Below are 25,721 nucleotides of genomic sequence, written 5' to 3' on the forward strand. Positions count from 1 at the left end.
CCAAGCACCAGAAATGTGCTTTAATCAATATATCCCAAAGTCTGCTGCATGCTGAGCACATTAGGATTCTTTTTGAGTAAAAGGCACATATAAATGCTCTCAAATGTATAAAGGGGTACCTGACCATTTAGCATTAGCTGTAATGTGCCAGACATGAAGAGATAATACAATAGTGCTAAATGGGTAATAATTTCATTGCTTTGTAATTGTAATGGAGTTAATGGAAGCAAAAACATGATAAAGGACTCTTAAATGACACAGGGTCAGTGGGAGAGCCGACCCGGATTTGAAGTTATAGTGTGTGGGTTTTGCCAGGCTATAGTTCACCATTGGACTGCTTGATTACTTGCGCCTAATTATTTAGGATTTCATTCCAGTCTGCTTCAGAATTTTCATATTTTTGTAACACAAAATTTCTTGTTATTTTTCAGACAATCCTTCACCCACTCTGCAGGGAATATCCTCCTTCAGTGAAGTATAGAAGACTGTTCTTATCAGAGCTCATTAAAAAGGTATAGAGGAAGTTAGACTTGTTGTTTCACACTGTTGCCCCTGTTTGAAGTGGAGGAGTAGCCTTACCGTTAGTGCAGTGAGCTGAGATCCAGAGGAGCCTGGTTCAAATCCCACTGCAGCTCCTTGTGATCTCGGGCAAGTCACTTAACCCTTCTTTGCCCCAGTTACAAGCTTAGATTGTGGGCCCTTCAGGGACAGAAAATACCTACTTGAATGTGTGTAACTGAATGTACACCAGTTGGATAACTTTCTGGCTTGTAGATGGTATATAAGAAATTAAATAAAATAAATAATGTTTGGAATGCAACAGCAGAGGCTGCTTCAACCATTACATTTATTGCTACCATGCCCAAAGTGGTTCAGGACTAATATCGTACAACATTAGGCCTGGTTCTGCCAAATGACAACTACTCTGGAAAGCATTAATTATAACTCTTCTGGAAAGAGGCCTAGTCAGATGTAGATATACATCTTGGTTTCATTTGCCAGAGAAGGCTGAATTGGCCAGACCAATACGCAATTCAGCCTTTTCCTAGAAGTTGAGATGCAGTCACATAGTTTGAAAGAGCCTTTAGGTGAATTCATCCATTTAATATTTAAGCACTTCAAGTTGGATTACAGTAGTATCTTAAATCATAGAATTGTTTAACCAAAAAGAACAAAAAACAGAAAAAAACCCCTACTGATTAACAACCTGCAATAAAATCTGAAAGTAATATAATAACAAAAACATAACTAAAATCATTAAATGTAGAGACTGCCAAAATCTAAGCTGTGAGCAGGAAACTTTTTCTATCTCCTAAATCTTATGCACTGCCTCTCCAGTCTAATATCGACCAGAAGCTTATTCTTGCACAAGGTCACCTGAAAACTAAATCACTTGTCCAGTGTTCTGTTAAGACAGTAATTCTTATAAGGTGTGGATAAGTCATTTTAGTACTAACAGCTGAGTGTAACAATCTAAGGACACATGGGATTCCAACACAGGTGATTGCAGTGATAGAACAAGAGGCAGTGTCAGCACAGGTGATTGCGGGCCACCAATGTTAACCTCAAACCCCACCAAAAAAATCAACCCCGGCTGCGCCACTGGGTGATTGGTAAATTGGTAAACTAAGTTGGTAAATTGGTAAACTAAGTAGATAAAGTTATCATGTGTGAGTGACAGAACAGCCACATATTCTGCCATTAGCTTGGAGGTCTCCTTGTTATAGAGGGAGTCTCATCATGGGAGGTCTATTTTGATAAATGAAGACATATTCCTTATTTTTTTTTTGTCTGTGTTGTCTAAACATGACAAAAGACAAGGAAAGCTAATATTGGGCTTAAAAAGATGCAGTATTACCAGTTCATATTAGCTGGCTCTTATTTTCAGGTAACCCCCCCCCCCCCCCCAAAAAGAAACTGATCGCTAGGCTGACCAGAAAATTGCTGAGAATCCAGCTTCTTGCTGCTGTTAAGCAGAAGAAATGTTTAAAAATGCACTTTGTCAAATGGAGAAATTCTCTTGTGTTTGCTCAATCTGAAATTCTTGAATCTTAGATTGTTTTTATTTCACCCAGCATGAATCTACATCTTCTGAACCACTGGATGAATTATATGAAGCCTTTGCTGATGTGTTAAAAATGGAAGACTCCACCCTGTGTCATAAAAGCTACTTGCTGGTACTGGTTAAAAAAGTTTATTTTATTATTTATAGTAGCAACATTTTCTGGTGAAAAACAGCTATTTTTCACTGAAAAAATTCCCTATTTTATCTCCTAATCTGAAGCATGGTAGAAACCACATATACCTTCTTAATTTCTTGTGATGTACTGTTGAACTGTATTACTTTTGTCTGCACAGTTAAACCGTGAAAGAGTAGCAGCAGAAACTGCAACTATTTGCTCCACTGTAATCCTTGCTGAGATCCAGCAGTGAAAATCCTTCCCAGTATTTGCAAATGGACAGAACTAGAAATTACTTTTACAATGTAAACAGCGCTGAGCCTGCTGTATGTGGGAAAGCGCGAGATACAAATGTAATAAATTAGCACTGAAGCTAAACTTTACACCAGCTTGCTTGGAACCAGTGTGGTCAATTGGACCAGAGGTCAACATGAATTGATTCATATTTGAAGGAGGCAAGGCAGTCTCAGTCACCTGTGTAACCCCAACAATCAATTCAGAAAGAGTCCAGGTAGCCTTTCCAGTCTGTTGGACTCAATCCGGGATTGTCTCTCTAGAAGCAATGGGGGCAGGGATTGAGGTGCCACCAAGCGCTATGGTGCCTCTTATCCCCTCCGCTAGCTCTTCACTGCCTGCAGCAGGGTGCCTGGGCCACAGCAGGAAATTTGCTCCGGGGGTTAGGCAAGCACACACCGGAGTAAGTGAAATGTGGTAGGGGTCATGGCCAAATATTAGGCTTCCATGCATCTGGTACCTTGCCCCAGGTTAGCCAGATAGGGAGTGAAAAACAAGTAGTCCTGGGGGCATTCTGTATCATCTTATTTTCTTTTCTTTGTTTTGATTTATTTCTATTTATTACCTGCATAACTGCACAATGCAGAATTCTGTGCAGGCTTGGGTGCTCCCTTCCCTCTCTCTGCCCTGCTCATACAGCAAGAAGAGGAGGCACACAGTGCACGTAGGGCCGCATCTTCCTCCTCCTCTATCATTCTAGGCCTGTTTAGTTGAACTGCATGGGCCCCCATACAGTTCAAATGAGCAGTTGGGCCTAAGACAGCAGAGGAGGAGTATGCAGCTCAGTATGGGGGGGGGGAGAGATGATGGAATTCTTGGCATACCATGTGAGTGAGGGACATAACAATCTTTGAGGTATAAGAAGTTAAGTGTTGGGGGGGGGGGGAGGTAGGGACAGAGAAAGCTTTTGGTGTGTCATGAGGGTATAGGAAGCCAGCTCAACAGTGTGCCTTGGGGGGGGGGGGAGCAGAAAGAAGGTGAGGTAAGATATGTACCTGAGAAGGAAGAAGGAGAGGTTGGGGGATGTTATGTGCCCATGGCAGGGTAGGAGGATGTGGCAGGGAGAGAAAGGTGCAGTGGTGGAGACATGTTGGTGGGAGGGGAGACCGTGAGAACAGAATTAGGGGTCTTGCTGAGAGTTTTGAGGAGAGAGAATTGTGGTTGGAGTGAGAGAGGTCTAAGGAGGGAAAACTGTACACTAAACACATATGAGACAATCCCTGCTCAACAGAGCTTGCAATCTAGACAGACAAACAGGACAAATAAGGGATTAAGGGAATTAAGTATGGTTGGAATGGTTAAAACAGACATGGGTACTGAACAAGTGAATGGGAGTTAAAAGCAGCCTCAACAAGGTGGGCTTTTAGCCTAGATTTGAATACGACCAGAGACGGAGCTTGACGTACTGACTCATACGGTGTAGCAAGATAAAAGGAATGGAGACTAGAGTTGGCAGTGGGGGAGAATGGGGAAAGAGGAGAGGTGGGTTTAGGGGAATGACGAGAAGCTTAGTCTTAATGGAACCTAGGTTCTGTTACGCAAATACCGTCAATACTAGTGTAACCCAGTATCGACGTGTCTAACATTTAGGTGCTCGCACAGTGCAAGTGCCTGAGTGTAATTTACAGTATTTTGTACGCTAAGGATGTTAAGTTGGAGCCCTGCCTATGTCTTGCCCGTGCTGTGGCCCTGGGTACACCCCATCACAGTTGCATGCTGTGTAAGTTTACCGCTTATTTGCAGAATAGCATTTAACTGTCATGCTTACATTTATTCATTCATGACATTTATACCACACATTAGCCTGAAATAGACTCAAGTTCAATGTGGATTACAAACAAACAATAAAGTGAATAAAACATAATAATGTACAGAATATAACACAAATTATATATGCCTATAAGGGTGCACATAAACATGTATATAGTAGTACTTTAAACATTTAGGTGCACAATACGCACATAAATGTTATTAGCTAGGGTACAGAATTATTCCCCCCCCCCCCCCCCCATACTGTTTTCTTTTAATTGCATTTTCAAAACTTGTGTACCATCTCTGCTAATCTCATGCAAAAGTGACTCGTGAATTTTGAAAACAAGTAAATGCCAAAAAGACAGCGTGGCCTCCTGGGAAGCTCTTCATGTGCCATTTTGCAGCATTTATGCTGCAGGTAACTGATCCGTGTTCTAAACTATGAAGTATGCTTGGAACCTGCCTCTCCTTTTCTCTTCCTCTGTATTGATTTTATAACCCTCCTGACATCCTTTTCTGTTATGTTTTTAGCCCTCAGGAAACTCTGTTACACTTTCAGAGAGCGTGGCTATCATTTCAGAAGGAACTACTGGCCTTGTCACTTGGGATGCTGCTCTCTATCTAGCCGAATGGGCAATTGAAAACTCTCCTCTTTTCACTGAAAGGTAACTGGCCTAGTTTTGTGTTAAACAATAGACAAAAAGTCAACTGCATGGACAATTATTTCTTACTAGTAAAAAAGGCCCGTTTCTTAACACAATGAAACGGGCGCTAGCAATGTAATGAGTTCCTGCCATTAATGTTTCCACAGTTGTATTCTGAATATAATTGTTTTTACATGTGTAAGATTTCTTTATATACAATATTTTTTGTGTAAACTGGGTTACAATGTGGTAAAAGTTTTCCTTGTTCAGGCCCTTCAATCAGTTTAACAATCACATCAGAAGAGCTCCTTACTCGTGAGAATGCAACATACAGTTGCCCATGTGAGAGACTGAGAGTGACAGTGTGTTTTAGACAGTGTAAGAGAGAGATACACAGAATGATTGGGGGGGGGGGGGGGGGGTGTGTGGTTGTGTGTGTGTGTGTGTGTGTACGTGTACGTGTACATGGAGGCATATTGTCAAAGCACTTAGCCCTATGGAACTTTGGAAGTGATTAAATGTTTGTCTTCCGTTCTGTGCACTTGCCTCCATTGATGTTCGTACCTCCCTGTATATGATTGTTTGTTAGAGATTCAATCCACTCCACTTCCCTCCTCCAAGTTACGTTCTGTCTGATTGGTTCTTCGTTCCTGTGATGTTGCTTGCCAACTATGCAGCATTCCGTTTCCTCAACTTGAGGGCGGGGACAGTGAGAGCCAATGAAACGCTGAACTACAGACTTACGAACCCTACACCACCACAGTGCCACAGAGTCAGCTTCAGAATATTGGAGGTGCTTTTTATTATATAGGATAATAACACCATTTTAAGTTCTGCCTGAGTCTTTAGCTTAAGATGCTTTATTGTATAGGATTTTCAAACACATGCTGTTAAGCACACTTCTATAACTGTTTTTTAACCTTTCAATTTCAGGACCATTTTAGAGCTGGGAAGTGGTATTGGATTAACAGGGCTAGCAATCTGCAAGACTTCTACGCCTAAGAAGTACATATTCAGTGACTGTCATGAGCTTGTCCTCCAGCAGCTTAGGAAGAATATCCACTTGAATGGTTTCCTACTAGAGGCAGTGGATCAAGCCACAGGACAGGCTGAATACCCTGCAAGGCCAGGGACAGCCATAGCTGTGCTGGATCTGGACTGGAATTCAGTTTCAGAAGAGCAGCTCTCACAGATTGCTGCTGACATTGTCATAGCAGCAGGTGTGGTACCAATTATGTCTTTTATCTGTAGTACAGAAGTTAGATTGTCAAGTATTGTCTCTAGCTAACAATATTCTTGCTCCTTCAAGGTTTAATCCATCCCTTCTTTAGGTATACAGTCTTGAGGTTTCATGTATGTCCAGCAGTCGGGGATAATTCTTACACTGATCCAGTAAAGTAGAGGTGGATAAACTACAGCCCACAGGCTATATTCGGCTTACCAAGTCATGAGTTTCCAGGTCACTGATCATGTTCCACCATTTGACATGATCCAACCTGTGATGGTGGTTCTTGGCTGAGCTGGTGATGACATCACTGAAGGCCTGAAATTTCCACCTTTGATGTGTTGAGATGTATGCATAATTAGCAATGACATCACCAGGATAGCTGAGGTGAAGCACTGCTTTTTGGTAGGTTGAAGGGAAGGGTCAGGTGTTGTGCACGGGAAGACAGGAAAGCTTGCTGCAGGAAGCTTGTGTCCACTGGGCAGCTTGAAGCTGGAGGGGGGGAATGTTAGTTTTTGGTAGGCTGGAGGCTAGGGATGGGGAGGGGAAATACTGGCTTCTGGCTGGGAGAGAATACGATAGGCTGGAGGCTAGGGATGGGGAGGGGAAAAACTGGCTTCTGACTGGAAGAAAATAGGAAGACCCCACTCCTCACCTCTGACTCCCAGGGCTACCCATGCAGTAAAGATATCATTTGTGAGCATCTCTGGGAAAACATGACTAAAGTCACAGATCCAGATCGTTGGAAATGGCTGGCTGGTTTTCATGCCATGGGTCGAAAAGCAGTCAAAGGTTTTAAATTCTCACATACAAGGATGGGGTTTGGGCTGTTATATTACAAATTATTTGCTCTAATAAAATTCATTAAAACCTCATTTTTTTGTTTCTGGTGACTTTAGTTATGTTTTCCCAGGGATGGTCACATTTGTCTTACCTCCCATGGATCTTTTTTAATGCTTTTTGATTATGAGAAATTTATAATAGTTTATTTCCCCAAATAAATGAGGTAGTCCTGGTACAGAGGATCCAACTTTGGATCCCTGTCTGATAGGCCTTATGAGCCTCAGGCAAATTGTGGAGATGACACCCTCAGGAACAGAGTGAGAAAAATAGTTGTCAATGGCCGGCAGGAGCTCTGCTAATCTCTCTAACCCTAGCAAAGTGTTCTTATGTGAGGACCAAATATGAAGACTGAATGTGCCAGGGACCATGGAAGTCAAAAGGTGTAAAAATACAAAATGAAAACCTAATAAATAAGTGACAAAAATGTATAAGCTTTAGAGTTGCTTGCACTACCTCCGTTCTCTGCACATTTATCTCATGCATATTCATTGTGGGTATTCCAAAAACCTGACTGACTAGGTGTGGCCCAAGGACTGGGTTGAGAACACCTGCTTTAAAAGTGGTGTATATTAACACAAAATAAAAGTTACAAGGCCAGGCCCAACCATTAGTTATGGGGGATCCAGACTAGAGAGTTGCACGAGGACAGAAATGTAACCCATCCCCACTGGAATCTTATCCAACCCCACCTGTTCCCGCTGGAATCTTACCCATCCCTAACTGTCCCTGCAAGAATATAATGGTACCTAAAAAAAAAAAAAAAATTCCTGTCCTCTCAGTCTCTGGGTTCGAGCCGCAGCATTGCAGGCAAGGAAGAAATGGAAGTTGGAACACTCCGGTGCGCACAAGTAAGGCTCATCTCTGATTTACTGGCACTGTGTGCTGAGAGGTCGCCACATGCATTCATCAGTAAGACTGTTTTCAGGGCAGTGTCTCCAAATGGATTAGTTTTATGCATACCAGGGTATGTTGTATATGATCTTGGTAGTGTTTGCCCTAATTCAGGAGTTCTTAATCTTTTTTTGGTTCTCACACCATCTTCAGCTGATCAATGAAACCCTTCTACCCCCTTCCTAAAATTAGTGACTACTGCTGGCCATAAGAGCCAGCGTTTCAGAATTTTTTTTTTTTTTTTGGGGGGGGGGGGGGGTGCTGTCCAATGGAAATAACCCCTTCCTGGACACATACAAGGAAATGACTCAGTATTGCAGGTGCTCAAAACCCCTCCCTGGACACACAAGGAATTTTCTCAATATTGGAGGTACTCAAGCACCCACAGAGCTGGCTCCTATGCTGCCGGTGACATACGTCACTGTTAGCCGCTAACATTTTCAGCCTGAGAAATGTATTCAACTATTAAGTTACCTGTGCAAATCCTTTTGAATACTGTTGTAATAACTGTCTTCACTCTGTCTAGAAAGTTTCAAGAAATTGTCTTAGTTTTCAAGACCCTTCTTCCCACTCCGTTTCACGTCTTCCCGTAGCTCTTAAGGGGCACAGACACCACTGGTTAAGAACCCCTACCTTAATTCTTGCAATGTGCCAAAGAGAGCTTCCTCCTTCAGCTGATACGATTGTAAGAACAGTTGCTCTTTGGCTTTTATCCTCAACAGGAGATTTTACTTTGATAACAGTAGCCTTAGCTTGTAAAAATGAACTGATTAAAAAAACCAAACAAACACTGATTTTTCTCTCTGTTCGTGTTACAGTAATTTATTTTGCTCTTCATTTCCTTAGTTGAAACACTTTTTGTTTTGTTTTGTTTGGCTGTAGATGTGGTGTATGACCCACAGCTAGCATTATCTCTAGTGCGTGTGCTGCAAAGCATTTTAAATTCTAGAAAAGGCGGAATAGCACCCAAGATGTTTATAGCATCTACAGTTCGTAACCTGGAGACCTACCACCAGTTTCAAACAGAACTGAGTAAGTGATTATCTGTACTTCCTCTAACACTTATCCTCTAACACAAAACAGTAAGGCCAATCTCAATCTAATAAATGATCCAATAGGACAGCAGATCATTTTCAGCACTGATTGATTTTGCATTGATTTCTGAGAATAAGTGAACTGTATCCGTGTTTATAAGTTAAACAGGTTTAGCATGTAGGACTTTTCATATCTTAAATTATTTATTTGCTAAAGATATTATTTTGAAGGAGATTCATAAGTGAGGCCCTGAGGAGCCACTTTATCCATCAGAGTTTGAATCCTCCTACCTTTGGTCCTTTCACCAGCAGGGAACTCTCACTCAGCCCCAGGCCACCCAAAGACACAACCACTTTAGTTTATTATTGAATTTGATAATCTGCTTTAAATGAAAGCATCTTGAACGATTAAAAGCTGAAATACAGCTCCTACCAAAACCTAGGAAGGTTTTGACTGGATCCAGGCGATAGAACCATTATTCCATAGAATCTTTTTGCCAGGGAAAGACTTAGGGCCCTGTTTACTAAACCGCGTTAGCATTTTTAGTGCACGCTAATTTTTAGCATGCGCTAAAAATGCTAGCGCACCTTAGTAAACAGGGCCCTTAAGGTTTTACATAAAGCATTGGCCCAGCATAACTTCATAAATGGATTTGCAGCATAATATACAATAGGATTGTGCTGTCATTTGCCAGTAATAATGCACCCTTTTCTTAAAGAATGTACACTTCCCACAGGGACATGTATGAACCATTGCATATGCATATTGGGAAGGAGTGCACATACGGCCTAATTCTATGTATTTCTATAATTCAATATTTCACTGCACCCGCGCTCTGGAATTCCATGCCTTTAACACTTTGTGCTGAATCTTTTTTTAAAACAGTTTAAAATTGATCTTAAGATTTGGCTTTCAATCTTGCTTTCTCATCAGACTGTGAGAGTTTACTGGCCTAATTCACAGAGACTTGCCTTACTTTTGTTGTTTCTTCTTATTCTCAGTTTATTTGTGCTTTACTACGTTTTTGCCATTTGTTCTTTGTATGATTGTACCTACCCTTTCCTATCTGCTATTGTAGTTCCTTTTGATCTTTGTGTTTACGGTAATTTTTAGATTGTACACTGCCTTGGTCTGCCAGGCAGCAAAAAGGGCATAGAAAGTAAATGAAATATATGGTGCTCAAAATTGTGCACAGAAATTTGGGTGCATGCATGTACAATTTAACGGAATAACAAGCCAATTAGTGCCAATAATTGGGCATAAATAATTAGCACTAATTGGTATCAATTGAAATTTACAATCACATTTTCAGGCGCTAGGATCCCTCTGTAAAATGTATGCATGGATTCAAAAAGGTGGCACAGCCATGGGAGAGGCACGGGCGTGTTCCTGGAATTTTACACACAGTTTTATAGAATAAGGGAAACCTGTGCATAATTTTGTCACGAGAATTTGCACCAGGTTTTACTTGGTGTAAATCCTTGCGCCTAAGATTGGGCACGTATCTTGGCACCAAACACTATTCAGCCTCAGGTTCTATTTCTAAAGGAATGCCCTATCTTCTGAACCCATTACACAAAAAAAAAAAAAGAATAAAAAAGGCCAGGGGGACTCCATCCCAACAAATTCTCATAAAAGAAACAGTCAAGATGGTTTTCCTAGGCCACTGCTTCTCAATGCCCACCTAAAGCTACACCTGGCCAATCACGTTTTCAAGATTACCAAAAGGAATATGCATGAGATAGATTTGCGTGCAGCGCCAATACATGGAAATCTATCTCATATTCCTTTTGGTAATCCTGGAAATCTGACTGGCAAGATGTTCCTCCAGGAGAGGTCTGAGAAGCACTATCCTATGTACTATCATTTTCTTGCAAAAAGGAACTAGCCATGTTCCCTGGAACTGGAGAAAACATATTCCATTGAAATACATAGAAGGCTGAGAACGTATCTGATTTGCTATAGAGAAATACCACCTCTGATATTGTTTACTGCCCTTTGAATTAGCTTCAGCACCAAGTGTCTTTACAATTGTGAATTGAGTATTTATGTTTTCATATTTGGATGATTGGCCAGGCAGGAGCTATATAGAAGTCTCTGTAAACACCCCTCTCTGGTTGTTGGAGTCACTAGGGTTCCATGAGTAGGGAACAGTCAAAATCAATTATCTCCTCAGTTCTGTTTAAAGATAGGGACATACATTCATATTTTCAAAGCACTTAGCCTTCCAAAGCTCCATAGAAACCTATGGAACCTTGGAAGGCTAAGTGCTTTGAAAATATGCCTCACAGTAAACTAGCCTTAAATACCATCTTCCTAGACTGGGGAGGTAGCCTCCTGCATGTATCACCTTGAGTACCATAGACTTCTCTAAAATTCAGTAGGAAAGGGAAGGATAATGCTCATAGTTCCTTACTGGCCAAGACACATCTGGTTTCCACTATTATAGGAGATGTCCAGCAAACAGTTCTGGTTGGGGTCTTACCTAACACTAGCCCCAGCCATAACAGCCTAAATCCAGGGTAATATTTGGTTTAAAATGAAAATCCCATGTACCTGCGTCAACCAAAATACACACACATGTATGAAGCAGAGATAACTCCATAAGTCGTGCTCCACAAGCCTCACAACTTCTGTCACACCCCCCTATCCGTTCTTTGCTGGGTCTTCCTGATTCAGATGTGTATTTAATTCAGGGTGATGACCTCACTGTCAGCCAGTGAAGCTCCCCATCCCAAAGCTACAAAGTATAGCATGCAAAATAATAAAAGTTAGCAGCAGATGAATGTCAGAAAAGCACTGAAGAGTCTATGGTGATAGGTACATCCAGTGGTGTGCTGGTAAATTTTTAACAGGCTCTGTCCCCGGTCCACCTCTGCGCCCCCCCCCCCCCCCCCCCCCCAAATTGCAGAGCTGGCTATAGCCGGGGGGGGGGGGGGGGGGCAATGCATTACTCTCTCCAGGAAAAAACTATTAAATGATCCCAGGTTCCAATCTAATTCATGTTTAATGTGGGATAAAATGCCATAAGTAAATAAATATAAACTTTTAATGTTGAGCACCTGATTCTCAAGGTGAACATATTCCGAACACTATAATGAAAATAAAATGAGTTTTTTTCTACCTTTGTTGTCTGGTGACTATTTTTCTGCTCATGCTGGCCCAGTATCCGATTCTGCTGCTATCTGTCCTCTTAACTCCGTTTCCAGGGCTTCCTTTCCATTTATTTCTTTCCTCCTTTCTTCTTCATTTCTGGTCCTCAGCTTCTGCCTATTTTCTCCATCCATTTGCAGTTATTCTCCTCTCTTCCTTTTCCCTCTTCTCATCTCATTCCTCACTCTTCCCTCCCCTCCACCCATGTCCAGCATTTCTTCTCTCTCCCTTCCCTCTCCTCCACCCATGTCCAGCAACCCTCCTCTCCCCTGCCCTCCATCCACCCACATCCAGCAACCCTTGTCTCCCCCCTGCCCTCCTCTCCTCCATCTGCCTTCTTCCAACCCTCCCCACTCCCCTGGTCGTCCATCTTCCGTCTGCCCTCTGCAGCTCTGCTCCCCGATAGTAGCCCTGGTTTCCTTCTTGCCCCGCCACCCTGCCTTTAAAATTTTTATTTTCCCTCGAGGCGTGCCAGCTTTGAAGCGAAGGCAGCAGGCTCAGCTCGATTCCAGCCTTCGTTCCGTTCCTTCGCATCATGGCTCCGCCCTCGCGCAAACAGGAAATACGTCAGGGGAGGGCGGAGCCATGATGCGAAGGAACGGAACGAAGGCTGGAACCGAGCTGAGCCTGCTGCCTTCGCTTCAACGCTGGCGCGCCTCGAGGGAAAATAAACATTTTAAAGGCAGGGCAGCGGGGCAAGAAGGAAACCAGGGTTACTATCGGCAGATCTGCAGAGGGCAGACGGAAGATGGACGAGCGGGGGAGCAGAGGTGAGCCGGCTCGCAAGATACCAGTAAATTTAACAACCGGCTCTTGCGAGCCGGCTCCAGCACACCACTGGGTACATCCCTTACCCCATTATTCTTAACTTCAAATTGCTAGGCATGAGGGCTTCTAACTCAGGCTTCCTCCTCAACCCTCCAGACCGGTCAAGACGCTTGGGTTATGCTCGCCTACCAGCAGAGGGAGACTGAGAACACTAACTTCAAACTATGTACATATAACCTGTGCCTAGCATTCTGTCCTCAGTATTTTCTCAGTCTCAGCAGAGGGTAGACAGGCAACCTGTGCAGCTTGTCCGGTCTGGTAGGATTCAGAGATTGTTTTAGAAGTTTCTTGGATCTGTTTTTAGATTGCATCCCTGTGCCTGGAAGACTTAGTGTGCTGGGGGTTGGTGGGTCCGGTGGGGCCTGCCATTGTCCCCTTTGGGGTGTCACACCCGGGTGGCCGGGTCCCTCCCCCTAACTGGCTCTCCCGTTTGGGTAGCGTGTGCCTCGGCTGCAGTTCTGTGCTGCAGCCTTGAGTGCCTTATAGTTTAGCAGCAGCAGGGCTCAATTTCTGCAATAAAGTTTGAAAAAAAAAAAAGAGAAACTAAGCTCTGTCAGAGCAAAGGCCCAGACGGTGTTGAGAGCTGAGTGAGCTGCACTCCGGGGTTCCGGAGTTGTTCAGCTGTTTTGGGGCGCTGCTACTGAAGGCTCCGGGTGATTGACTTTTCGGGCTGTCAGCTGTTTGTTTGGCGCGCGATGTCGGGGAAGCCGCTCCGATGCAGGTCTTGTGCGCGCCGGGGGGTTGACGTGGTTGGCGGTTCCTGCCGTTTTTGCGGCGAACCGAAGGCTTCTTCCTCCGCTCCGCCGGTGCTAGCGGCGGAGGTACCCGCGTCGGGCCCTCCAGAACCGGCTGCGTCTCAGTGTGGCAGTGCGGCGGCGGTCCCGATTTTGGCGGGAACCGCCGCCATTTTGGAATCGGCATCGCAAGGCCCGGAGTTGGTCGGAGGACCTATGGGCAGTCAATTGTCAGGTTTTTCTGGGGGGGACGTTCCTGGGCGGATGGGTTTCCCGCCGGATTTCATCTGGAGTTTATTCCAGGCCTGGCAGGCAGGGCCGACGCGAGCGGAGCCCCCTAGTCTGGGAACGGGGGGGGGCTAGTGTGAAGAGACCACGTGTAGAGTGGTCGGAGGACTTGGACAGTTTTTCCCCTCCGGAGTCAGAGGGCGATTTTAGTCCCCTGGAGGAGGATGAGGGGCCGTTGGCTGGTTGTGAGAAGGAGATGGCTGTGCCTGGGGAGGACCCTTCGGTAGTCCGCATTTTTCACAGGGATGAGTTGACGGAATTGATTGAACAGGTGTCGTCGACTCTCAAGTTTGAGGCGTCAGCTCCAGTGACAGCCGGGGCGCAGGATCCATTGGTTAAGGGGATCCGGCAGGTTTCACGTACTTTTCCTATGAACGCGGATCTGAGGGAAATGATTACCCAGGAGTGGCGTTCGCCAGATGATCAGTGTAAGGTGGCTCGAGCCATGGCTAAGTTGTACCCGCTCCCGCAGGAGGATAGAGAATCCCTCCGGCCTCCGACCGTGGATGCCGTGGTGACGGCAGTGACTAAGGCTACGGCTATTCCTGTGGACGGGGGGGCCGCGTTGCGGGACCCGCAGGACAGGAAATTGGAGACGTTTCTCAAGCGGAGTTTTGATTTGTCCGCCTTGGCGCTGCAGGCGTCGGTTTGTGGAGGCCTGGTGGCCCGGGCGTGTTTTCGCTGGGCGGAGCGGCTACTGGATAGCCCACCGGCAGATAGGGCTTCTTTAGTTCAAGATTTGGCAAAGTTGGAGATGGGGTCGTCCTTCATGGCCGATGCGCTTTACGATTTGTTGCGGGCTTCGGCTAAGAACATGACCCTGGCAGTGGCAGCTCGTCGGGCCCTGTGGTTGCGGGGCTGGATGGCTGACGCTGCTTCTAAAGCAAAGCTGTGTTCGCTGCCGTTTAAAGGTTCTTTGCTTTTTGGGGAAGAGTTGGATAAGTTGGTGAGGGGTTTTGGTGATGCTAAGGTTCCTCATCTTCCGGAGCTTCGCCCTAAGGCTGCTAGGGGGTCCGCGGTAGGTTTCAGGAAGCTCGTCGTTATCGGCCTGGCAGGTCCTCTGGGGGGACTAGGGGTCGGTTTTTCCAAAGAACTGAGTCCTTTCGAGGTGGTCGCCGTGGAGGGCGCGGGTCCGCGTCGGGAGCAACCGGAGTGTCCCGTCCTTCGCAATGATGGTTTGGGGACCCAACCTCTGGTTCGCGTGGGGGCGCGTTTGTGCCTGTTTTACCAGAGGTGGGTCCAGATCACCTCAGATCAGTGGGTGCTGCAGATTGTGCGAGACGGCTACGCGTTAGAGTTCGACGGTCCCCTGCCCGATTTCTTTCTCGTGTCTCCTTGTCATTCCAGGCGCAAGGCGAGGGCAGTGCGGGAGACTCTGGCGCGTCTGGTCGATTTAGGAGCAGTGATTCCGGTTCCGGCGAAAGAGCGAGGAACGGGTTGCTATTCCATTTATTTTGTGGTCCCCAAAAAAGAGGATGCCTTTCGGCCCATTTTAGACCTCAAGAGGGTCAATGCAGCTCTGAAGGTTCCTTCCTTTCGAATGGAGACGTTACGCTCGATCATTGTAGCGGTTCAGGAAGGAGAGTTTCTAACGTCTTTAGACCTGACGGAGGCGTATTTGCACATTCCCATATTAGAGGCACACCAGCGGTTTCTTCGTTTTGTGGTGTTGGGGAGGCATTTTCAGTTTTGTGCTCTTCCGTTCGGCCTGGCAACGGCGCCCCGCACTTTTTCCAAAGTCATGGTAGTGGTGGCGGCTGCGCTGCGTTTGCAGGGCATTTTGGTCCATCCGTATCTCGACGACTGGTTGATCCGAGCCAAATCAAAGTCAGAGAGCGAGGACGTCACCGGCCGGGTGGTGTCTTTTCTGCAGTCGCTCGGATGGGTGGTCAACCTGGCCAAGAGTCACCTCGTTCCGTCGCAGTCTCTAGAATATTTGGGGGTACGTTTCGACACCAAGAAAGGCCGAGTGTTTTTGACAGCTCCCCGCATTTCCAAGCTGCAGTCTCAGATTCGGCACCTCCGAGCTCAGAGGGCGCCAGTGGCGCGGGAGTATCTTCAGGTGCTGGGTCTGATGGCGGCATCAATAGAGGTGGTGCCCTGGGCCAGGGCCCACATGAGACCATTGCAGGTAGCGTTGTTGTCTCGCTGGTCTCCTCAGTTTCAGAGTTTGGAGGAGAGGCTCTCACTGCCAGAGGTGGCTCGGTGCAGTCTTCGCTGGTGGCTCCACTCTCCGAATCTAGTGAAGGGCATGCCGTTGGACACTCCAGATTGGGTGGTGCTGACCACGGATGCGAGTCTGTCAGGATGGGGGGCTCATTGTCTGGGGCAGGTGGCTCAAGGGCGTTGGACGTTGGAGGAGGCGAGTTGGTCCATCAATCGCCTGGAGACGCGAGCTATTCGGTTGGCTCTTCGGGCCTTTCAGAGTCTTCTGGACGGCAAGGCAGTCAGGGTTCTGTCAGACAATGCCACGGCCGTCGCCTATGTAAATCGACAGGGGGGAACAAAGAGTCACGGGTTAGCCGTGGAGGCGGCGGAGTTGCTGTCCTGGGCAGAAGTTCATCTGCAGAGTCTATCGGCGGGACACGTGGCAGGGGTGGACAACGTGAGTGCGGATTATCTGAGCAGGCACACGTTGGATCCCGGAGAGTGGGCTCTCCATCCCTCCGTGTTCGAGCGGATAGTGTTGCAGTGGGGTCGGCCAGTGTTGGATCTTATGGCGTCGGCCGACAATGCGCAGGTCCCTCGGTTTTTCAGTCGTCGAAGGGACGCTCGAGCCGAGGGCATCGACGCGTTGGTGCTTCCGTGGCCAACTCAGCAGTTGCTCTACGTGTTTCCGCCGTGGCCGCTGGTGGGTCGCGTGGTGCAGCGGATCGGTCGTCACTCGGGGTTAGTGGTTCTGATAGCGCCCAATTGGCCCCGGCGTCCGTGGTACGGAGATCTGATGCGGTTGCTGGTGCAGGATCCGATTCCCTTGGGGCCTCGGGTGCAACTGGTTCAGGGGCCGATAGAGATGGCAGATCCCTCTCCGTTCTTGCTTACGGCTTGGCTCTTGAGAGGCACCGGTTGAGACAGAAAGGTTTTTCGCCCAGGGTGGTTGATACGATGTTGAGGTCTCGCAAGAGGTCCACTTCTTTGGCGTATGTGCGGGTGTGGCGCATCTTCGAGAATTGGTGTCAAGAGCGGGATTATGTTCCTTTGCGTGCTTCGGTGGTGGAAGTTTTGGATTTTCTGCAGGATGGTTTGGAGAGGGGGCTGTCGCTCTCTTCCCTGAAAGTGCAGGTTTCGGCCTTGTCTTGTTTTCGAGGTAAAATTCGGGGAGTTTCCTTGGCGGCGTCTCCTGATGTGGGGCGGTTCCTGAAGGCGGTGAAGCTGATTCGGCCGCCTCGTCATCCGGTGGTCCCGCCTTGGGATTTAAATTTGGTCCTGGAGGCGTTGGTGGCTCCTCCGTTTGAACCCTTGGCATCCATTACATGTAAGGATCTGACTTTGAAGGCGGTGTTTCTGGTGGCCATTTCTTCGGCGCGTAGGATTTCCGAGCTTCAGGCTCTGTCTTGCAGGGAGCCTTTTCTGTCTTTTGCTAAAGAGAAAGTGACTTTACGGACGGTTCCTTCCTTTGTGCCTAAGGTGGTGTCTGTTTTTCATGTCAACCAGGTGATTTCTTTGCCTGTGTTGGGGGATCGCGCTGGGGATCTTACGCAACGTCGGCTGGCTAAGTTGGATGTACGGCGCGTGTTACGGTCTTATTTGCGCAGAACGCAGGATTTTCGAGCATCGGATAGGTTGTTTGTGTTGTTTGGAGGTCCCAAAAAAGGGGCAGCAGCTTCCAAGGCTACTCTGGCTAGGTGGTTGAAGGAGACTATTGCGTCGGCGTACTTGTTGAAACGCCGGGCCGGGCCCTCGGTGCTTAAGGCTCATTCTATTAGAGGGGTAGCTGCGTCTTGGGCGGAAAGTAGTTTTGTTCCTCCGCAGGATATTTGCAAGGCAGCGGCGTGGTCTTCCATCCATTCCTTTGTGAAGCATTACAGACTTGATGTTCAGGCAAAGGAGGATGCTCGGTTTGGAGCGGCGGTGTTGTCGTCTGCTTTTCAAGGATCCCACCCTTAAGTTTCTACTGCTTTGGTACTTCCCAAGCGTCTTGACCGGTCTGGAGGGTTGAGGAGGAAGGTGAAATTAGGCCTTACCTGCTAATTTTCTTTCCTCTAGACCCTCCAGACCGGTCAAGAGCCCGCCCTGTGGATTATCAGAAGTCTGTGGATTATCAGAAGTGATTTTGAGCCATGTTCTGCTATGACTATTCTTTCAAGTTTAAGGAGGTCGGAGAGAATTTCTTTGACTATATGACTCTGCAGAGCGGGACGTTTTGACGTTCCGTCTGTGGAGGCACACTGTTGGTGTTTGACTAGGGGTTTTCCAGGTACAGGGGTTGTTGTTTATTGTTTTCAGGTTTTTGGTTTCTGCTTTGCTAAGTGTATACTGAGGACAGAATGCTAGGCACAGGTTATATGTACATAGTTTGAAGTTAGTGTTCTCAGTCTCCCTCTGCTGGTAGGCGAGCATAACCCAAGCGTCTTGACCGGTCTGGAGGGTCTAGAGGAAAGAAAATTAGCAGGTAAGGCCTAATTTCACCATTATACTTATTTTTTATTTTACAATTACTGTAAACTGCTTTTCGTACCTTGTTGTGCAAGACAGTGTAAGTAAACCAATCAAAATCATATAATTTCCCTTGTTGTAAATTCTACCATGAAACCAAGCCAGAACTGTATAACGTTCTGCATGTTTGCAATGCATGGTGAAAATTAGTGGCTCAACGGAATAGTTTGCTGCTTGTTTCTAAGGCACTGCCAACTAGTGGTAGACAAGTACAGCAATACATGTGACCATGAAACCGGGGGCAGAGCCCGAGGTGAGGGGGCACATTTTAGGCCCCCCCCCATTACTGACCCCCCGCCACCAACTTTGACAACCCTCCCCCGCTGTCGGCTACCTTTGCTGGCGGGGGACCCCAATCCCCGCCAGCCGAGGAGGGCCTCTTCTTTCTCCGAAGGCTTCATTCTGTTTCTGACATCAGACTTTCAGAAACAGAACGAAGCCTTGCAGATCAGCTGATCATTTGCAGCTAGCAGTAGGTCTTGCAATTACATGAATGTATCAGCAGCACAGAATCTCAATTGTATAAATTGGTGCCAAGAGTTAGTAGACCCAATGCCAGCTGCTTAGCACCGGTTCTGTAACAGCATCTAGACATTAAGATTCAGTTATAAAATACTAGCATTTAAGCAGCATTGGCGCACCTAAATGAGGTACCAACAGAACTGATGGCACTTATGCCCTGAAGTGAAAATAACATAGTATTCTATAAGTTATGTGTATAACTTGGAGACAAACCCATGATGCACCCCCTGAAACGTACATGCTAAGTGATTTTTGACACGTATATTATAGAATAGAGCCTAGCACCTCTCTGGGCAATTGCCAATTAAGGTGCCAATCATGTGCCTAAGTGCTGTTGCACATAATAACTTTAGATGGTAATTTATAAAAATTGCCCTTTAAATGCTCTAAAAGCAAGTATATACCTGTCACAGGTATTCTCCGAGGACAGTAGGCTTCATATTCTCACAAGTGGGTGACACTGATCCGCGTCACCTGGTTCATCATTTTGCTAAAGCTAAAACGAGAGCTTTGTGGAGCGAGTGCCTTCCTGCCCATCGCGCAAATGTGGTCTCCTCAGTTCAATACTAAAGCAAAAAATAAAGTAAAAATATCCAAGGTGACAACTCCAAGGTGGGAGGGATTGTGGGAATATGAAGCCTGCTGTCCTCAGAGAATACCTGCGACAGGTATCTTCGCTTTCTCCGAGTACAAGTAGGCTTCTGTCTTCTCACAAGTGGGGAAGCCCTAGCAGCCAGGCTCATCGAAAACAACAAACATTGGTCAATTGGGCCTGGCAACGGTGAGAACATAACACAGATTAACCTGAAACTGTATACAATCTGAATGAAAGTGCAGCCTGGAACAGAATAAAACAGCCCTAGGAGGGTGAAATTGGATTCTCGACCCAAACAGCTTCTACAACACTGTCTGCCCAAACCGACACAGCCATGGCTCTGACATTATGAGCCATGACATGACCCTCCAAGGCCAGCCCAGCCTGGGCATATGAAGGAAATGCAATCTGCCAGCCAAATTGAAATGGTGCATTTCCCGATGGTGACCCCCATCCTCCACTTCCTGGGCTCATCTTCTACTTCCAAAGGAAAAGGAATGGCCTCAGTCATTTCCTTAACAAAAGATAGAAATGAAAGGTTCTCTGGCAGAGACCGTCTTCTTTCAGGGGGAGGGGAGGGTTCAGAAGGAATCCCATACGACTCATCTGAGGAAAAGTATCTGGGATCCTCTCATGAATCCCATGAGCACTCCTCAGTATTGGACAGTAACTCCCTATGGCCAAACCTGCCTCTGGCAAAGCTTCCACCACCGACATCGAAGGGGTACTGGCTTGGGTGGCAGTGGAAACCAGGGCTGCAAGCACCCCCAATACAGATGCACACCGTTGCATAAGGCCATCCAGCAGCTCAACGCCCGGATGCACTCGAAGGCCACCACTAGGAAAAACTGAGGTGCTGGCTGAGGCGCAGGTTGCAGAACTGCTGGGGATGACACGGGAGCGTGATCCCGGCTGCTTGGAGACAGACGCATCGGCACCTCCTGTATGGAGGGGGAGTGATCCCTCTGGTGCCGAATCCCACGGCGGCCTGGAGCTCCCGGCCTCATGTGTTGAGAGCGACTGATGACGATGCTTCCTGGCCTTCACCGGAAGCGTGTCACCAAGGCTTCTCGGTGCCAATGAGGACGTCTAATCCGACGATGGACGGTCCGGGGGGGGCCTGCATAGCAGGAGGACCTACTCAACGCCTCACTGGTCCCAGTATCTGAGTCTAGTCGTGCTTATCAATGCTGCCAATACCGGTGTGATGCTCGACCTCAACACCAATGCCGATGTCCAGGAATCTGGACTTGGCTCCAAAAATCCATTCTCGTTGAGACCGCTCAGGAAACCTGGGTCCTCTTCTTCATATGAAGCAGAGAACACAGCAGGGCTACGGTCAGGCCCAAGATGCTGCAGACACCAAGAATGGGTGTCCTTTCCCAAGACAGTCTGATTGCACCAGGTACAGTGCTTGAAGCCACTGGGAATCTTCATGGACGAAAAAAAACTTTGATGGCTAAATTAAACTCGATGATGCCTGAAAAAGGGGCAAGGCACAGAAAAAAAGGGAAAGACCTGACCGAAGTCGGGGCCTAAAAACGGCCCGATGACGATGGAAAAATAAGAAAACTTACATCCGGGCAAAATAAAACTAAGGAAATTAAAGTACAGGTTTAAAACAGCCCCAATTAAGAAGCCACAAGAAAAAAACAGAAAAATAGCTGGAAGGCACTAAACAGCTCTCAAAAACCGGGCGAGTGAGGACAAGAAAACGCACCTCGCATGGAAAAAAGAGAACTGAGGAGTTCGTGTGACGGTTGGGAAAGCACTCGTGCATGTATGGTGGAGTGTGGCTCGTGCTCCACAAAGCTCTGTTTTTAGCTTCGGCAAAATGCCGGACCGGGTGACGCGGATTGGCGTCCTCCATTTGTGAGAAGATAGAAGCCTGCTTGTCCTCGGAGAAAATATAAAACTAGTAGATAACTAATTGCACCTATCAGTATTGGAGTTCTAGAATATTTACAATATTACACCAAATCTATTGCAAGGGAGGGAGCCTTTTATCAAGGTTCATGAATTGAAGATCATTTGGTAACTGCCATACATTCCTACAGCTTGCTTATTGCCATGTACTTACTCTTAACAAAAAAGTCCTGATTCAACAGTAGAGTATTATCTGTGTGCTATATATACTCTAATAGTACAAATATGCTTCTTATTGTTTTGCAGATAAAGCTGGGATTTCCTGGGAAGTAATTCCTGGTCATATGAAGACACTTTTCCCCTATGATGTGGATTCAAGTATAGAAATTCTCAAATTATTCAGAAAATGGGGTTCATAGCCATTCTCTGCTTCTTTTTTTGTCCTAGCTGCCTAATCTTAAATCATGACGTTGGGAATCTAGAAAAAGGAGTGCTTAAGAGGCTGGAAGATCCCTAAATGCCATTTTGGTGGGCAGTAAAAGTTCCATACAGTGGCACAGTGCCTTTTTGCTATAGCCTGCATAGCAGATCTAGCACGATCATCTCTTGACTCTTAAAGATCTCTTTGGCTTCTCCCACGAGCAAACCAGGTTAAATGTAATAGAATCACACTTTAGACTTTTATCATTTAAAAGCAGCATTTGTATCATTTTTCAAAATGTCAACTTCTGTTTTCATTGGATGTTGCTTCCTTCATTTGATTTATGTTTTTAGTCTCTCTTTTCTCCTTTCAAATGTTTTCTTAAAAATGGTCTTTATTATAAAAAAACAAAAAGCATGTTTGCACACAAGAGGAAACCTTTGCAGGCTTCACTAAAGATCTGCACAACAGGTCGGCCTTGTTTACTAAGCTGTGCTGTAGGCGCGCTAGTGTTTTTAGCGTGCGCTAATGCTAGAGACACCCATAATAATATATGGGTGTCTCTAGCACGCCTTAGTAAACAGGGACCTTAGATTCATCAAAGGTTGAAACATACCTACATTTCAATTATAAACTAAAATGATTTTTTTACTGACTGAAAAATACTGGATAGAGTAGCTGTTTTCATGGGCTCCATACAACAGGAACATGCTTATGTTCCCAGTGATATTATAGAATAGTTCCAGTTTGCACATTACTACATTGAAAGACATTAACATAAAAATACATTTTTTAAACAGCTGTAGTTTCCGTTGTCACATTGATAGTGGTCCCACTTTATTTTAGTCTGCTGTGTTACAAGAAAAATATTTATACATTCTTTACATTTAAAAAAAATTGTCTCCTCTATGCCAAACATGATCACACTAATAGGACTGTTGCTGAAGGTCCTGTGGAATAATTCACGGATTTTTCAGCACAGGAAGTACTGTTTGATCCCAGCTCTCATCCCACCGCAGCTGTTTGGATTCCTGCAGATTTTTTCTGAACCTATTTAGTCTGCTTGTAACATTGGGAAAGTCTGAGAAAAGCATCTGCAAGAAAAGAGATGGCCTTCAGTGAATAAGTCAGTGGAACCCTGTATGTGCTTTATGTGGAGTGGCATTTTTGATATGATGTTTAAATCGGACTTTGCTCAAAATATCCAAAATTCGAGCGGCAAATATAGTGATTTTTGAAGCATTCTTTTTTTTTTTTTCAAAAACAGCTATTTACTAGATGATTTTGGTCCATTTTCAAAAAAGGTCTGAGAGAAACACACAAAATCAAGCCGCTGGGATGTAGAAGCCAACATTCTTACTAGACTGGCCACATAGACATCCCAGCAAAGCAGTGGGGTACCCTAGGTGGCACTGCAATGGACTTCACATACAGGTCCCAGGTACACATCTCACCATTACCCCATTATATTGTATGGTGATCCCTCCGTAACCCACCAAAAACCTACTGTACACCACTACAATAGCCCTTATGATTGCAGGTGTCACCTATATGTGGGTACAGTAGGTTTCTGATGCGTTTTGGAGGGCTCACACTTTCCACAGGACATTACACCAACCACTAAGCTACTACAGGGACCTGCTTGCTGCTCTAACAGGACTGGCTATAACATCTGAAGCTGTCATAGAGACTGGTATTCTAATTGGATGGTGAGAGGGGGTCAGGAACCACTGGGAGGATTAAAGGGGGTCATACCTTAGTCCCTCCAGTGATCGTTTAGGGCACCTTTTTCTGACCTAATCATGAAAAGTTTTTCTGTTTTGAAAATGAGCCCCTTGGTCCCCTAAAGTCTGTCAGGCTTTATTTTTTACACTATTGAGACACAAAAAGATAAAAGACTCAAGTCTAGCCTATTAAAAATTGCATGTAAGAAAGTTCTCTCTTCTGGGTGGGAGGGAGGAATAATCTCTGCAAGGAACTGGAAATTCAGTGCAGCTCATAGGATGCTTAGAATATGGGTATTATAAGTACTTGCACAAAATAATTTGCAATTTAAGAGAGTTCTTAAGCCAAAGGGAGATAAAGTGACTTGCTGAAGGTCACAGGGAAAGGTAGATTTGAACCCTAGTGTCTCCGATTCATAACCTAGTCCTCAGCACACCTAGCCATTCAGGTTTTCTGGATACCCATGATGGATATGCGTGCAATAAAAGCATGTGCTACCTCCACTGTATGCAAACTTCTCATACATAATTCCTTGTAGGATATCATGAAAATCTGACTGGCTTTGGTATGTCCTAAGGATTGAATCAAGAATCCTTAATCCAGCCGCTAGCCAAATGACTCCTTAAGATCTTTGGGACATGTTTATTGAAGTTTTGTAGTTCCTCATCATCCCTCCAGACTAGTCTAGATTCATAGGTTTTTGCTTGTCTGCAAGCAGGAGAAGACTGAGAAGCACTGACTTCATGATGTTACACTATAGGTATCCTGTGAAGCCCTTAACTAGTTAGTATTTCTCAGTCTTCACAGATGGAGGTAAGCATCCTGTGCCGTTTCAAGCCAGTAGGCTTTAGCTGGGGGGGGGGGGGGGGGGGGGGGGGGGGAGGCTCTAGATTTGAGGGGAAAATGTATTAAGGTGGGGTTAGAATTGCCCCATCTTTGCCTGGGGTTGCTAAATCTGGTTGCCCAGACTCACCCCTTAGGTGTATTATGCAGCATAGAATGTTCAGTATTTCCTCTGTCTCCCAAGCGATAGATGATGGGCTAACAGCCCTGCTCCTGACTTGGTTTATAACTATAGTAGTTTCAGATAAGCTATAGCTACCCTTTTGGGATTTTCTGCTCCTGAGCTAGTTTTATACCAAGATATGGTTAAGTTTGGTGTGTGTGGGGGTGCTTATTAGGCTTGTCTCCTGAACCAGCTTCTCAGCTGTGTTCCAATTGAGTTGGAGGTGCCCTCGGGGCTTGTTCTCCTGATCCAGTTTAATGCCTGGGGTTCACTTGAGTTGGGGGTGCCTTCGCTGGCCTACGCTGTTTAAAAAAAAAAAAAAAGGCAGCCGAGATCCCTACCAACCCCTCTCCCCCACTGGACCACTGACATCTCCTGTGAAAGTCAGCCTGCATTGATTGAGCCTGTGCTGATTTATTTCAGCGCTCTGGTGTCTGTGCCTCTGTTCCTTATTAAGCTTTCACTGGTATCTGGGCTTGACTTTTTCTCACAGCAGGGATCACTGACAGAAATCTACTAGTCCTGTTTCTATACAACATTAGATTATCCTCAGTGTTCCAGGCTCTTCCAGTTTTTCCCACCAAAATTCTATTTCCATTTCTGTCAGTGGGTGTTTGTTTTTTTCAAGTGTTTCCTGGCTGTTTGTTCAAAGTAAGCAAATGCAGACATTTATTAACTTGCCTCTATTAAAAAAAAAACAACCCTTACTAGGACATGTGCTCCTATTCTTTGGTTCATTGCTGTATGCTGCAATTTGATTTCATTTTGAATTGCTGGTGCAGTCACCTTAATGGTTGCAGCAGCTGCCTGAATAGTAGATATAGATTCTACTACTTTTTTCTTTGTTTTAATTTGAATATCAATTAGGCTAGGTCTGTTCTTATGTGCAGTCAGTCATCAATTGTAGTTAAACGTATATAGTTTTTCCTTTACGGAGTTCCTAAAAATTAACTGTTTATATCTTCTTCAGCCAGCTGACTATATTTTGGCATCACTTATTATTTTTAACAATAATTCCTATCTTGTCAAATGTATAAAATGCAACTCTTGGCTGTGTTCCACC

General features: G+C 45.6%; 2 protein-coding genes across 10 annotated transcripts in view; one reads left to right on the forward strand and one right to left on the reverse strand.

Moving 5' to 3' along the window:
• Positions 1-21,937, forward strand: part of EEF2KMT (eukaryotic elongation factor 2 lysine methyltransferase) — a 30,591-nt gene extending 8,654 nt beyond the window's left edge. For all 3 annotated transcript variants that reach the window (XM_030213613.1, XM_030213612.1, XM_030213614.1), the window contains 6 exons: positions 432-512; positions 2,076-2,177; positions 4,758-4,891; positions 5,804-6,090; positions 8,712-8,861; positions 21,813-21,937. In XM_030213613.1, the coding sequence (XP_030069473.1) occupies positions 432-512; positions 2,076-2,177; positions 4,758-4,891; positions 5,804-6,090; positions 8,712-8,861; positions 21,813-21,925 (867 nt within the window). In that variant the 3' untranslated portion in view covers positions 21,926-21,937. The remainder of the gene's footprint in view (positions 1-431; positions 513-2,075; positions 2,178-4,757; positions 4,892-5,803; positions 6,091-8,711; positions 8,862-21,812) is intronic.
• Positions 21,938-21,939: 2 nt separating this feature from the next.
• Positions 21,940-25,721, reverse strand: part of ALG1 (ALG1 chitobiosyldiphosphodolichol beta-mannosyltransferase) — a 45,327-nt gene continuing 41,545 nt past the window's right edge. For all 7 annotated transcript variants that reach the window (XM_030213609.1, XM_030213604.1, XM_030213607.1 and 4 more), the window contains one exon: positions 21,940-23,021. In XM_030213609.1, the coding sequence (XP_030069469.1) occupies positions 22,890-23,021 (132 nt within the window). In that variant the 3' untranslated portion in view covers positions 21,940-22,889. The remainder of the gene's footprint in view (positions 23,022-25,721) is intronic.

This window comes from Microcaecilia unicolor, chromosome 8 (genome assembly GCF_901765095.1).
Source record: "Microcaecilia unicolor chromosome 8, aMicUni1.1, whole genome shotgun sequence".
Lineage (NCBI taxonomy): Eukaryota > Metazoa > Chordata > Amphibia > Gymnophiona > Siphonopidae > Microcaecilia > Microcaecilia unicolor.